Source organism: Primulina tabacum, chromosome 1 (genome assembly GCF_025594145.1).
Source record: "Primulina tabacum isolate GXHZ01 chromosome 1, ASM2559414v2, whole genome shotgun sequence".
Taxonomy (NCBI): Eukaryota; Viridiplantae; Streptophyta; class Magnoliopsida; order Lamiales; family Gesneriaceae; genus Primulina; species Primulina tabacum.
In genome coordinates this window covers 923,490-939,826 of record NC_134550.1, presented here as the reverse complement: position 1 = coordinate 939,826, position 16,337 = coordinate 923,490, and the positions used below count along the sequence as shown (strand labels likewise).

At 34.5% G+C, this 16,337-nt stretch overlaps 1 protein-coding gene and 1 pseudogene across 1 annotated transcript; one reads left to right on the top strand and one right to left on the bottom strand.

The window, feature by feature from the left end:
* The first annotated feature begins 436 nt into the window (after positions 1-436).
* LOC142504281 (LOB domain-containing protein 12-like) lies at positions 437-859 on the top strand. Its single transcript, XM_075619498.1, has one exon. The coding sequence runs from the start codon at positions 437-439 to the stop codon at positions 857-859; it is 423 nt and encodes a 140-aa protein (XP_075475613.1).
* A 6,719-nt stretch (positions 860-7,578) lies between these two features.
* Positions 7,579-12,734, bottom strand: LOC142544197 (transmembrane 9 superfamily member 9-like; annotated as a pseudogene).
* Positions 12,735-16,337: the final 3,603 nt, after the last annotated feature.

Genomic DNA, 16,337 nt, shown 5'->3' with positions numbered 1-16,337 from the left:
CGTTGTCAATTTCTTCCTCTCCATATATTAAATATTGCAAAATCCCCTTAGATTCTATAAAACATTAGATTTTTCAAAAGATTTTTATATCTAGGAGGATTCGATGAACTCTACTCGTTGTGCTGCATGCCGATATCTGAGAAGAAGATGCCCTTCCGACTGTATATTCGCTCCTTATTTTCCTCCCGATGATCCAAAAAGATTTATTTGCGTCCACAAAATCTATGGAGCTAGCAATGTTGGAAAGATGCTTCAGGTTACTTGTATATTGTATCTGGATGTAGTATCGCGATATCTAATAAATGGGACTCTTTTTTTTCAAAGTATTTCAAAAAAGTGATCCATTTTTTCAATAATTTTTTTATACTTCTTCAAAGTAGATCAGGAAAATAAAATATGGATCAGATTAATGATAATGCGCGTACAAAATAGAAAAATGGCAACAGCAAGCTCCGTCACCTTTTCTTGGTCCAAGTGTCTTTGTGACCCTATATATACAGCAAGTTTTGCTTCTGAAAAATTTTCTCGGCTTTTGATTTCTTACGACCAGGAACTTCCGGTGAATCGAAGAACGGAAGCAGCAGACTCCTTGTTCTTTGAAGCTCAATGTAGACTTCAAGATCCGGTATATGGTTGTGTGGGAACTGTCACAATTTTGCATCAACAGATACACGATGCGCAATGCCAACTAGCTAGGATTCAAGCACAAATTGCCGCACTCAGTGCTCAGTCCGCCCAACAAAATCAGTTTCATCATCATCATCAAGTTGAAGTTACGCCAACTTTCAATCCCATTTCCTCGCCGGCGCAGTATGATGTTGCAAACACAAATAATTGGTTCAACTTTAACTTACTGTAGATTTGTTGGGGTATTTGTTTCAAAGAAAAAAAATTATTTCCTTCATTTTTTTATTATTTTGCTGGCTGATTTAAAGAGACGGGTTCAATTTTTCAGATACAAGTTGGATTATATTTATTTATTTGCCAAGTTTCTTTAAAATGACATGGATTAAAAAAAACTAATGTTGAATATATACAACGTTTATCTTTATGATAAACTGCTATACTTTTCAGACAAAGTTGCAATCCTTAATTTTTCTTAGAATATTTTGAATTTGACATTAATGTACCGTTTATTCGATTTTCGAAAACAATTTATTCAAGTTATTGAATCAATACCATCACTTTTAGGATATCGGAGGGTGATATTTTAAACAAATAGACAAAATATCAACTAAATAAACACTATCCTCAGCAGCACACTCCGCCTCGTCAGCCCACATCCACCTGTGTCTCGACCTCAGCCACATGAACGATGCCCTTTTCAATGCGTCGCTTCGCATAATCGAAATAATCAAAAATTAAAAGATAGTATATCAAAACTAAATCTTGAAAATTATGTGAATCTAAACCCAAAATTGAACATGTTAGTGTAAAAAAAAAAACTATTTTCTCAAATATTTGTTATGTTTTCAATGTGGTATCCTATAAATTTCTTGGTTATTTCAAAGTTTTTCACCAAAACATTATCACAGTATTCTAATTTCTAGGTTGTGTTGATAAAATAAACTTTTTAAAGATGTTTCCTCTTCATTTCATTTGTTCCCTGATTTTGTTTGAGAAAATATAGATAAAAAATATATAATGATGAGATTTGGAAATGATTATTTAATTAGAATTATATGAATGCATGGATTTGAAATTCAAAATGTTACATTTTGAAGATCTACTTAAAATTTTGAAAAAAAAAATTTCAAACTCCTCTCTTCCTTCTAAACTACATATAATAATATGTTTACGATTATGGATGACAGTAGGTAAGGTTTGAGCATGATTTTATGCCTCCATCTACATCCCCATTTATTGTATCCACCACTGGCGGAGCCAGCATAAGCTCAGTGTGGGCACCGGGCCCACACTGGAAAAAAATATTTATATGTTTATATATATATATATATTTTTATATATATAAATATTATGTCAAAAAATTTTAATTTTTGTATGATATTATTATATATTTAGCTATCTATACTGAACAAAAAAATAAATTTTTTTTTCTTATAATAATTTGTAGACCCAAATTTTAGGCTCAATTTTTTACATGTTATCAGTATCCAAATATACACTCTATAACCTTTTGTATGTGTTTTCTTTTCACGAGCCACGAACGTCATATACTTTGATTAACAATCATTCCAATTCATTGTAATTACTGCTACATATTTCATAATCTCTAAAAAATCCAAAATATCACCAAATTTTATGTGCATTTTATTGTTCAATGTTTGTTGATCATTCAGTTGTTTTATAAGTTTATGCTTTTTCCAATCGATAATGAATTCATGCTTATTTTTTGAACGTATATTTTATATTTTATATCATATTTTGTTTTGATTTCGGATTTTGTACACGCTGTTATTCGTCATTTTTTCTGACGCTTTCTCATCAATTATCAATGTTGTTGGATGTGCGTAATTTGTGTTCAAACTTTGTGACACATTATTTCTAGCTGTCGATTAATCTGTGCTCTTTTTTTTTGCTTATTAATTATAATATATCGTTGTCTATACTGAACCTAAGATCCTGGCTCCGCTCCTGGACTATCCACCCCATACCCATGTCCATCTCCGTCGGTTATTCAATTTTCATACTCATTCTCATATCGATCAAAAGATTGAATATACATACCCGACCCAAATATCATATTACCACCTATAATTATACTTTTTCAAATTTGAATTATTTCGATAAAACTATGCTTGTGTACCAAATTCTTAAGAGAACAATAAGAAAAATATTAAATATAAAAAAATAGCAAACTAAGCATATATAAGAAATAACAAAATATTATAGATAATTTATTCCAACAATATTATCATACAAAAATAACATTAGCTTTAAATATATATATGTATATATGTATATAATCGAATATTTTGGTCGGGTATGAGTAGGATGTTACTACATTCGCCTCCATCTCTATACCCGATTATCAATTTATTTAATCGGATAAAAAAAACATTTTCATATCCTCCTTCCATTTGGATCGGGTATCGGGTTCTTCGTCTGAATCGGAAAAAATTGCCATCTTTATTTAGGATTAAAGACACACTATATATATCTTTAAAGTACGACATGCTGGTGATGTCAAATTTTTCAGAAACCCACATTTTGCTAGTAAAACAGATTGCAATTATATTGATGAAGAGGTAGTAAAATATTAGTTAAAGGAAGACTATATATGTATTAATGCAATTAAAAAAAACTATAATATATTATGAACTCATACACCCATGCAACTTTTTTTCTCTAATAATTTGACTCACAACTCATGAGATATTTTAATAAAAATTATTTTCACTCATTATTTTTCATCCGTGAGACCAGAATGATATTATTTAGATTAGATTTGAAAATTATTTTTTCGAAAATTAATTGTTTTTCAATTTTTAAAATTTAATTGATTTTCAAACTTTATATATTTCTCGCTCTCTCTCCATCGAGGGAGAAATTTTACATGCATCATTTATGTTATCTAGTTAAGTCTAACTTTTGTCAAGAGTGAATTGAAAATTAAACAAACACTTCTCTTATTTTCCACATAAAATATAATAGTTTCTAAATTCAATGTGTTTTTGTCTCATTTACTTTATCTCCCTCAAAGATAACATCTCTACTGATGACAAGCTTGTAGACAGTATGATCCCATAAGCGAAACCTTTTTACTTCATCAACATAACCCAAGAAGATACACTTTCTGGATTTGGAATCCAACTTAGATCTTTCTTGATCATTGTACAGAACGTACACATGACTTCCAAATGTATACAAATGAGAATAATCAGTCGGCTTCCCAACCCACATCTTTATCGGAGTTTTCAGATCAATCATCACTGAAAAAGAATGATTGATAATATAACAAGCGGTTTTGACTGCTTCCATCCAAAATGATTTGTCTAAACTTGCAGTTCTCAACAAAGTTCTGCAAATAAAATTAAATTTAAATTGAACAAAAAAAAATAACCACAAAAGAGAATGATAAAATATGAATTTAAACCGTAAAAATCACAAATTCTAAACTCGAGATATTATTTTGTAACCTAAAGTTGTACCAAGTTGTCCAAGATTTTTTCTTATTATTTTAATTATCAAGATTATCTAAAGTTGTGTATCATAATTAAATCGTGTGTACAATATCTATGAAGCTCGAAATTTAAGATGATATTGTACATATATATTTGATTTTGGGATAAATAAATACTCCAAGATCCAAGAAATTAAATAAGGAGATATTGGATATAAACTGGTGAATTTCGAAAATTTGTGAGACATAACTTTGAAATTTTAGGGAAAAAACAAGATAAAGATATAAGATTTGAGGTAAGGTTGATATACACATGGATCAAGATAAATGGGAGATCAAGCAAGAGGATAATGCAATCTAAGATTTCGAAATTTTCATGTATATATATGATTTTCGAAACTGTAATAGATAGAGGAAATTTTGAGCGATGGAAATGCATGCATGAGAAATTCAAAAGTTTGCATACCAAGATTTCAAGAAAATCAAGAGTCCTAGTTTTATGATAAATTATCAACAAATTCGAAAATAAATAGGGGAAAATTTTGAAATTTAAGAGCAAAAATTAAATTATGCTGTAAAATAAAAGATCTACTAGATGTTGGAAATTAAACTTGGAATTCGAAATTCCAGGAGTAGCAAAGGATTATTTTCGAAATTTATCTAAGAAGATAGATAAAGAAGGATAAATTATCCTAATTTCAAAGTTTGGTTCGAAATTTTAAATGTGAAGATAATACACGATTAGAATAGTAGTCAGCCCCTATAAATAAGAGGAGACTCCCATTTGAAAATTACACCTGAATATTGTACCAAATTTTCGAAAGGTTATCCCTAGTGCTCTCAAGAAATTTCGAGATTTTGCTCTCTCAATTCTATCGAGCGTCAAAGCTCTGATGCAATCCTTATCTAGGAAGGATTCGAAATCCTAAAAAACAGAATCCCCTTCATGTTTTTAGCATCCAGATCTAAGGTAAGTGAGTTTGCTTTAAAAGTATAATTTCAGTTACGCATTTCGTTTTTTTCGAAAATTACGGTTGTATATGATTCTTCATCTACCCTTCTTGATACGATTATCATATGTTTAATGTTTTGGCAATGTAAGGTTTCAGCTGGATATGGATATGAATCTCAATATGAGTTATGTTTATGGCTCTTACACGGTGGGATTGTAACCGGTATATGGCATCGCCACGTTAGACAAGTAAAAATTAAGTAATGATATCAGTAAACCATGAAAATGAAGGAATCTGAGTGCCTAGGCCAAAATATGCTTATGTTGATGCTGATGATATGTTATGCGAATTTTGTTATACATGATATGAAATGTTGTTTTCGAAAATCATATGTATTTGTTATGTATGTAGTCAAACAGTCCCCACTTATTGAATGACAACCATATCACTCACTTATTACTATCTCTCACTAGATAAATCCGAAGAAGAGATATTGGAAAGGGAACATGACTTGTTTTGGGGTTGGTGATGGACGAAAATAAGATCCATTTGAGTTTACATTGTTCGTTATAGGTTTTATTTGAGTTTTCGTTGTAAACTCTTCCGCATATTTTTTTTACGTTGTAAAGATAATTCAATGATTGATTGTGAGAAATAAACTGATTTTGGTTTATATTGTACTACGAGACTTGTTGTTTGGCGAATATATAATTGTTTAATAACATCGGTGTCAACTAACTCTGGTCTCAGAGCGTGACATAAATCGTCAAAATCAAATCAAATCATCAAAATAAATAAATAATTATAATCACGTATTAAAATAAAATAGGGCATCGAATTTGATGAAGATTAATGAAAATTATGAATATTTATTAAACTAAACCATGAGAAATTTATTGCAACACAAACCTAACAAATGAAATTACCTAAATAACCTTAGCAAATCAGTGGAAAAGACTATCAAGACCATCATTAATGACAAAAGACAAAAAAACACATGGACATAATTGTAAATTCATAATTCAAAGAGGGCTTTAAAATAAAAGAGGGCATCAAACTTGATGAAGATTGATGAAAATTATGAATATTTATTAAACAAAGCCGCGAGAATTTTATTGCAACACAAACCTAACAAATGGAATTACCTAAATAACCTTAGCGAATAAGTGGGAAAGACTATGAAGACCCATCAATAATGACAAAAGACAAAAAACACAAAGACATAATTGTAAATTCCATAATTCAAGTCACTTTCTTTGAGATATTGATTGATCTTGACAATATAGATTATGTTAAAATTTTGTCGGTTGTAGTTGGAAAAAAGAAAAAGAAAAGAAATCACATAATCGGCGATATTGTATGGATTCGGTAGTATAGCCAGAAATATGTAAAGTTTATTAACTTTGTATATATGTGATATTTTTCGATATTATGTGAATTCGATAGTATAGCAAGAAATATTCAAACTTTATTCTCTTTGTATACGTCTCATCTTTTTCTATAATTCCATACATAATTTGAAATTGACATAACACCCAATCCTATTGTTGGAATTTTTCTTGCTTAAATTTGAAATCTATTGGGCGATTCCATGTTAATTCTAATTTAAAGAAACATAAAAACTCCAACGTGTCGATTTCACGAGACAATATTATGAGATATCCGATCATACATATATATCCAACTACTATGAATAAGTGCAATAGCTGGTATTTTGGTCATCTAATTGATTTAAAACTGAAATAGAGTGTGAATAACAAAATATTATAAGTGCTATAACAAAACAAATATATATATATAACTTCCATAAGGCACAACATGAATCATCGGCTGAAAATTGTACCCTTTTCCTCATCACGTTTTTGTGTCACTAGTCAAGATTTTATTGTGTTCGATGAATTTCCCAAGCATCTTGTCAAATACAGGTTTTGACAAATTATTTGTTGTATAAATGATCATCTAATATGATATAGCTAGTTTGAGAGATTCTCGACTCTCTTTTCTCATTTCTTTTTTCTATTAAATATATAAAAAATCCCATTAATATAATACAATACAAATACAAATAAGTAAATATAACAGTGACAATAAATTAACGTGTACAACGAATATTACCATAAAATCATGTTGGAATTTAAAAGATTTATATATTACCTCACTAATTTATAACAATATTAATTAACTCTCTCATTTCAAAATGGCCAGAAAAAAAGTTAATTATCAAGCTATTAATGTTTGGATTACTCATGTTGATTGTAGTTCAAAAATTAACATTTGAATTTTATTTTGTTTTATATATCACATGTAAAGTGCACCTATATTTTTAAAGGTGCATTCAGCATCGCGGCCGGCAAAAACTCGAGCACCGATGGGTCCAAGTTATGCTTCCTGGAATAAGTGAAGTCCTGCCTCCAGAATAAGTTTCTGATCGTAGTCTGGCCATGGCCATTAAATATGATAACATGCACCCTGATCACTAAAAGGATATCACTATCGCGGGATGCCACCATTCATCCTTTATAAAAAACTAAAAGCATCACCTGAAAAGATTCAACTTATTTATATGTTGCAGAAAATAAGAGTTGTAAGGAATTCAGGGTGTATTATGCACATTCGTTGAATTGTAAATGATACTTCAAACTTTGCTTTCACATGCTTCAGCATTCAGTCCGTCTTTAGAGACGCATATACATGCCTAGTGAGCAAGAAACAGGCGAACAAACCAATCGTACCAGTGAGCACAAGAAAAGCAATCGAACCAATGAGCGCATACCCGAAATAGAGAACGGCTGATACCGGTTTTGTGTCGTTCAGCTTTGTGAAGTAGAATGCGACATAAAGGAATAAGTAGAGCGCAGACGAACCTGAGGTCAAGAATGATCGCCACCACCACAAGTAGTCTTCTCTGCAAAGCTGATAATAACAAAGCATCATAGAGATCTGGGCACAGATCAGGATAAGGAAGAACAATACTGGGAGGAGGAATCCCAAGATGCAATAGAACTGACGTGTCCAGACTGATGTCACAATGAAGAATAGCTCGACAGATACCACACCAAATGGGAATATGCCTCCTATTAATATACTGAAGACTGGGTTCATGAACCATGCCTGCTTAGGTATTTCCCTAGGAATTCTGTTGGTCTTCACTGGATTGCTGATGGCTGGTTTGCTAAACCCTACATAACTACCCACACAAACAAGTGAAACGAAGATAGAGCACTCACGATGAAGAAAATTATAAACACTATTCCAGGGAAAGATGTTTTAAGAGCCATTTTCTTCCATTGTGTTCCGTTGAACATTTTGCTGAGAATAGTTGAGGTGTAGCCAGCAAACATGCCCATGAAAACCCAGACAAACAGCAAACTTTCCATCAACCCCTTTCGGTTTGAAGGAGTAATAAATCCAAGAGCAGCAGAGACCATTGTTACTAGAAGCATTCCAAAACACTGAACACCGGTGCCAGCAAAAACACACAGCAAATCTGAATTTTTAGGAGGCCTGAAAACATCCCCACGAACAATTGTCCATCCGGTTTCTTCTTCAGTTACTTCTGCAGCTTCTTCTTGAGTTTCCAATTTGGTATACGGGGAGATGTCATTGTCCATCATCGGCAGCACATTCGAGACCATCGCTATCGCGAGCAAGAGAAACACGGTAAACGAATGGAAGACTGAGAACCAATGGATGTGACTATCAACCGTGCAAACATAGGTTTCCCATCTAGAAACCCATCTGATCTCACTCTCCTAAAAGGCAAATAAACCATGAATCGTACTTTTACTCTATATTTATGACATGCATGACAAGATAGAGAACAATACCTGAAACTCCACATCATAGGTGAAGATAATTTCCTTCTCATCTTCGATTTCTAGAGAGGAATCTTTGCCAGTTGCATTGTATTTTGTATGAGGATCACAGTTTGTCAATCTTATTTTGTCATTCCATTTACCCTCATATTCATGCTTAACACTGGGAGCATGGTGAATACAAATGTCAACAGATCAAAAGATAGATAAAGCACCACATTTAATGTCATCATCGTATTACCTGAATGGTTTGACTTCAAATCCTACAATTCTAGCATCATCAGTTTTTTCATCCTTGTGATACTTTACAATGAATGTCAAATGATTGTTGATGAAATACTTCGGCTCCATTTTCTCTGAAAAATAATCCAGAAAATAAATTAAAATTGATGTTGAACTTACCCATTAAAAGGGGCTTCTTAATGGTCAAGCAGTCTAATACTTACTCCAGCGTACAGCATTTTCACGCCAACAGGGAAACCTTGCTGATACACAAAGGAATCCATATCAGATCTGTTGTACAGCATAACTAGAGGGAGATCATCCAATATCCTGACAAAGAAAGTATTGAAGTACATGAGTCAATTAAATAATGCACAGAAAGAAGTTTAAATAGCATAAAATAAATCAAATAAGTGGCTTACATGTTCACCCGATATTCACCATCAATCGCCTCTTTTAATACTTTTGCATCGTTGTCATTGAGGGTCGTACGACAAACAACTCTGCACATTTGCAGTTCTAGCATCTTAAACTGCAAAAAGGAATTTCATTGTGGATTTCATTTTTATTGAATGACACCAAAACTGATCTTAAAGCAAGATGAAAGTGGACTACATGTATTACCCAAGAGAAGCAAATCTCTCTCTCTCTCTCTCTCTCTCTATATATATATATATATATATATATATATATAAGAAAATTGAAAGATTGACTTACTTGATAGGGAGAGTTCTCAATGAGATCCTTCTGAACAATTTCCCACAGACTCAAATGGTCCACAATTTCCTTTGGCATACAATAAGGAAGAGAATAATAGAAATATGAAAGTTGAGTTTTTACGGAGGCCAATTTCTGCAGTTTCACCTGCAGAGGATCTCCCTGCCATAAAGAACCAGTAGTTAAGATAGGATTTTATATTTCTGAACTATTGGGATAAATCCCCTTTGTTATGATACTGTCAAATCTGAGTGGCCTAAAACTATTGAGTCATTACATTGGAATTAATAAATTAAAGAAGGAGTTTCTCTCCAAGAACAATCTTTTGATACAGCAACGAATGGCATGTCTTTGTCGGAAAACACCATATCCCCAAACTGAATTTTAACCTCTATTTTAATCTAATGTAGAAGATATAAAAGGGATAAAGGAATGAAATCACTGAGCAAATAAGCCAATTTACACAAATATCGAAAACCTAAGGTTCCTTTGGCCAACTAATAAAATTAATCATGGGTTGTTCGTACCTCGACGAAATCTGTCGCACCGAAAAGATATAAATCATGAGCGATGAACAGGCCGAACATCACGCCGACGCAGGTGGAAGCCCAGATGCACACCTTGATCCTGTCAGGCAATCTCTCCACGACATCCATCTTTCATTCACCTACTATGGATCGATTATGAATGCGTATATATGATTGAAAGCTTTGAGAAGAAACGGAACGGGAGAGGGAGTGGGAGTGACCTCGCGTCCGGCGTCACCATTGCTTATCTTGTTTCGTCGAATGATGTAAAGTTTTCAATGTATTTTTAAATTTTAATTACTTTTTATTTTGTTTAAGTTGCGTTTAGAAAGATAGAATTGGATTTGGTTTCGAATTTGAATTAAAAAAAAAATTAAAAATTAGAGATTTCAAATCATTTGTTTTAATTTTGAATCAATAAAATAAATTTGATATGTAAATTTGAAATAAAATCTACTCAAATCCTTTGATCTTAACTAGATATGACAATGGAACGGGATGTGTTCACCATCTTCATCCACATCATCGTCCTCGAATTTCATCTTCATCCTTATATCCGTCTCGATCCCCGCTTTTTCGGGTTCGAAGAATCCCCAAACCCGAAATTATTGGGATTAAATTCTCATCCCCGCTCCCATCCCCGTTTCAAAATATTATTGGGACAAAACAAGGACGAGTTCAGGAATTTTCTTAAACCAAAACTTATTTTTATCTATTATTATTAGTGATATTATTATATTATTAATACTAGTAATAATAATATTTTATTATTATCTTCGGAGCGCGTTTAGAGATGGAGATAATATCTCATATCCGATTCGAACTACTTTGGGGATTGTAAAAAATCCCCGAATCCAAACCCAAACCCAAACAAATCGGGGATCTTCATCTCTGTCTCGGGTTTTCCCCGCAGGATCCCAAAACCCGTGGGGAAAATTGTCATTCTTAATCTAAACACAAATTTAGGAAGGTGTATTTCTTGTAGAGACTTGTTAACTTTTTAAAATAACAGATTTATATAAGTTGATCGATTTATTCTCACTTTTTTTTTGATATTTTGTAAATTTTTTCATATAACCTTATAAATTTTGTAATTTATGACATGTTATTTTTAAAAAAAATTCCTTTGAACTAGAAGTTAAAAGTGAATACTTTTTATTTAGTTAAAATATATTTATCAATCAAAATAAATATTTTTTACTTAGTAATTTAATTTATGAAAAACCATAAATAAGTAAGTATTAAATTTACTGTGATTAAAGTACTAAATTTATTGTAATTAAACTTAACTCTTCAATCTAACATAAATTTTATAGTGTTTGATATCTATATATATACTATATTTTTAAGTTTGAGACCATTAGAGTAACTAACTTTTGATGTCATGATCTGTTTTAATAATTATATATTAATAAAATGTTAAAATTTTAATACAAAAATTACATACATCATAGCGGATTGAGTATATGTTTCCTAAACATTGAGTTATAGATTCAATTCCTACTTTGATTTTTTTTACTTTCTTTTTTCTATTTGGTTTTTAATTCTTGCATTTCTTTTTTCTATCTAGTTTTTAATTCATCTATCAAAATTAAAGTGTATTATCATATTATTTCTTATAATTACATTTTGATCCTCATTTAAATATAAACCAAATGAATTATAAAAAAATATTGTACAAGAACGCAACACGTGCGATGGTACACTGTCCACAAAAAATAAAAATAAAGAGTGTTTCGCATACTTCACGAAAAACTATCACTACAAAAAAAAAAAAAAAAATTAGCGACGGTTCTTTAACCTTTTAGCGACGGTTTTAACAACGGTTTGGCGGTCCGTAACAGAAGTTAGCGTCGCTTTCTCAAAGCGACGATTTATCATCTCCCGTCGCCTAGAGCGACGGTTTTGTTGAAGACGATAGTCGCTCATTAGCGACGGTTTATATGCCAACCGTCGCTAATATAAGCGACGGTTATATGCACACCGTCGCTATATTAAGCGACGGTATAACAAAAACCGTCGCTATATTAATCGGCGGTTTTTATAAAAAACCGCCGATTAATATAGCGACGGTGTGTAATGAAAGTCGCACCTGATGTGCGTGAAGATATTAAATTTACGCAAAAATTAATGTATTAAATTTACACAAATAAACTACTACGCAAAAATTAAAATCATGTATTAAATTTTCTGTAAAAAAAAATCTTTAAAACCTGATATTGCGCGATGACATGCAATTCCACGTAACGCTGGAAAATCGCACCGAGTAGCAAATCTACAAAATAAATACGAAATAATTAGTACAAAATAAAAAACCGTAACTTCGAAAAATTTATAGAGATTCGTTACTACCAGAGATAGGCGAAAATCGCTTAAGAAAAATGTTCGCGAACCTCGGTATATATAGAATCATAGCGACGGGCTAGGAGAAAACCGTCGCTTATTTTATTTAGCGACTGTTTTATCGCTATATAGCGACGGTTGAAAGAAAACTGTCGCAAGTTTAGCGACGGATTGAGTAAAACCCTAGCTATTTGTTCCGTTTTTTTGTAGTGTGTGTCATTTTCTAGAAACAACCGAAATTGCATAAACCACAATAATAGGACACGGATTTGGTCACAACCATAAAACATCTAAAAAATGGAGATATGTCAAAGAAAATGTAACTATGAGTACCAACTATATCAAAGGCAGCAGCTTCCAAAATCTAAACCATCTTTATAAATGATCACGCCATTTACATGCGTCCAAGTGGGAGACTTAAATTTCAAAAAAAAAAAAGGGGGGGATTGTTTCACACAAATTAGGAAAACCCCAAATGAATACTTCCTAGACTATGCCACACACAAATCGAGAGTGGCCATAAAAGCAAAAACTAATATCCCACTTCTCAGTCAATAATATATACATGGTTTGATTCATAGTATTTCTTTAATTGTGCCTCCTCCTCGGATGACGGAGTTTGAGCAGGAAAGATAGGAAGAGTAAACAATTGTTGAGAAACATAAGGTTATAGTGGCTTCCTTCAGCCTCTCAACAAACCTGAAAAGACATATTCACACAAATATTATAAACGATTAAAATCGAACAAATGCAAATACCTTGTTGTTGACCAGCCCTCTTATCCTTTTGATCAAGGCGACCTCCAGAACACGCCCACGTTTGTCAAACAAAGGTCGTATCTAAACTGATTCGATGAAAGGAACAATAAATAGTAAAAACACAAAAAAGGCTAATCATTGACCAGATTAATCAAAGCTGAAACTCAATGCATCGCATTAAAAAGTAAAATTCATTTGTTTCTTCATCTTGTCAATTTAAACACACCTGAGATTGCAGACTAATATAATATATGAAACGTTTTGTGATCAAAACAAATGACAATGCCATTAATAAAAAGTATTTTCTCCTTGTACATCAAGCGACGCAAATGCCATAAACAATTAGTAATAAATCACACTACTTTTATGCATCTATGGTGTGCTATTAGCATCTACTCGTACAAGAAACTAATCAGAAGATAAACGACACAGATAGAAAGGACAAATCACAGAGCCAACAAACCTCTTTAAAGTCAAGGCCAAGTTTAAATTTGTGAATTTGTAACAACATATAATTCATCAATACAACAAACTTACATCTACTTCTGTGGATGTCCTCGGAACAGATCCAACGAAAAGCTTGACGAAACTACCTCAATCAACTTGGTCTGATAATAAATATAGACAAATGCATCTTATAGAATTTAGCTATCAGTTGTATACAAATGTGGACGAAGAAAAATAATTAGTAAAGAGAATAAAACTATAAAACAAAACGAATACATTATAAACCATATTCAAGTATGTAAACTGATACCCCAGAGATGAACCCATCAAGATCCGGCCCAAACTCCCGGCCCATCTCTAAGGCCCACATGTGAATGGCCCATGACAAGCCCATGTATTCTCCTATAAATACCAGGTTTGAGCGTATGATTATAAATTCAATATATTGTTTTCAGCAGCACTCTTAGCTGCTCCCCCCCATATATCCTCAGTCACTGACTTGAGCGTCGGAGGGGCTACGTCAGGACACCCTCCTGGCCCCCTTCTAACGGTCTTCTTTGTGATTTCAGGCTCAGGATAATTTCAAAACCTGCATCTGGACTAGTGACACTTGCTGGAATCGGACCCTAAATTTTCCGTGAGTATCACTTGGCGTCGTCTGTGGGAACATTTGAGTTAAGACGTAGAGATGGTAGGGAAGAGAGGAAGTAGAAGAGCTACCTCAGCATCATCGCATCCTCAGAGGGGACCCGAACAGTCTCATGCTGAGGCGAGACAGGAAAAACCTCGTCAAGATACCAGAACTGAACAACCTCTTCAAGAGACCAGGGCCGAGCAACCCCGTCCCAATGAGAATGTGGGGAACTTGACCCTGGAGCAGCTGGGCCAATTCATCACTCGGACAGTGGATGAAGCCATGAAAAAGAACCAAGAATCTATGTTCGCTGAGGAGCAGGCCACTCGCCAGGAGCGAGAGGAAAATGTTGAGGGACAGCAAAGCAGGATGAAAGAAACACAGCCCCTTCCAAGCGAAGGGAATGCGAAGATAGGAGAGATGTGGAAGGAAATACGGATGCTGAGGCAGCAGGTGGGAAGCCGAGCACCGACCCCCAAGAGAGGAAGTCCTTTTTCACTGGCCATTCTGGAAGAAGGACTTCCCCCGAGTTTCCGACAATCAAACGTTGGAGAATATACGGACATACTGACCCCGAGGAACACTTGGGAAGGTTTGAGAATACGGCCCTGTTACATTAATATTCAGATGGGGTCAGGTGCAGGGTGTTTCTGGGCACGTTGGTGAGGTCAGCCCAGCAATGGTTTAACACCTTGCAGCTCAACTCCATACGATCTTTCGAGGATTTTTCTACAGCTTTCTTGCACCGATTTGCCTGCAGCAAGAGGCATCAGAAAAATTATTTGAGCATGTTCGTGATGAAACAGCAAGAGTCTGAGACTTTGCGAGAATTTGTCCAGCGTTTTAATAATGCAGCGCTGGAGATACCAGCGGCTACCCCGGTCATCATGATAAATGCTTTCACCCAAGACCTGAGAGGAGGAGAGTTTTTTAAGTCGTTGGTCAAGAAGCCTCCGTCGAGCTATGATGATCTGTTGGCTCGAGCTGAGAAGTACGTAAACTTGGAAGATGTCCAACGGTACAGAAGGATGAAGAACCGGCCCGGAGGAAGTAGAGTTGACGGGGCAGAGAAAGGAGGAAGGAAGAGGGGTGCGGGGGAAAGAGAGGAGGACAGAACTAGAAGTAGAGGACAATTCTCATCACATGTTCCCCAGGATAGGAGTCGTGACGAGGTGATAGAGGTGAGGGAGCCCGCGGGGAGGTGGGAGAAGTCACGAAGGGTTGAGTGCAGTGCTAGCTTGACTTCGTGGGACAGACGAGAAGGATCCGCATCCGGGAGTCGACCGAGGTCTCACCCGTCCCATAGATGTGGTCAAGGCCCTCCATGGATAAATCAGGGGGTTGGGGAAAAGAGAGGGGAAGGTCGAGGTCAAGATGTCCTTCAAGAGCCCGTCGAACCGAGGAGGGGAACGAATGAGGATAACCACCCTACGAGAGGAATGATTCATATGATCTCAGGCGGTGCTGCTGATGGAGACTCTGGGCGAGCTCGGAAGGCACATGGGAGAAGGTTGGAAAACTTTGAGATATCTAGGGGTGCAGACTCACCACAAGATCCCGTCATCAGCTTTGGATCGAAAGACCTCCGAGGCGTTGTGACTCCACATAACGATGCCTTGGTGGTGACGACCATCATTGCCAATTATGATGTGGCGAGGATATTTATTGATAATGGAAGCTCCGTGAACATCTTGTTCAAGAGCACGTTGGATCAAATGAAGGTGGAAGGATTTGAGTTTGAGCCGGTATCCACTCCGCTGTATGGGTTTGCAGGACACGACATCCCGCCTTTGGGTCAGATTGTTCTTCCCCTATCCTTGGGGACTGATCCTCGGCG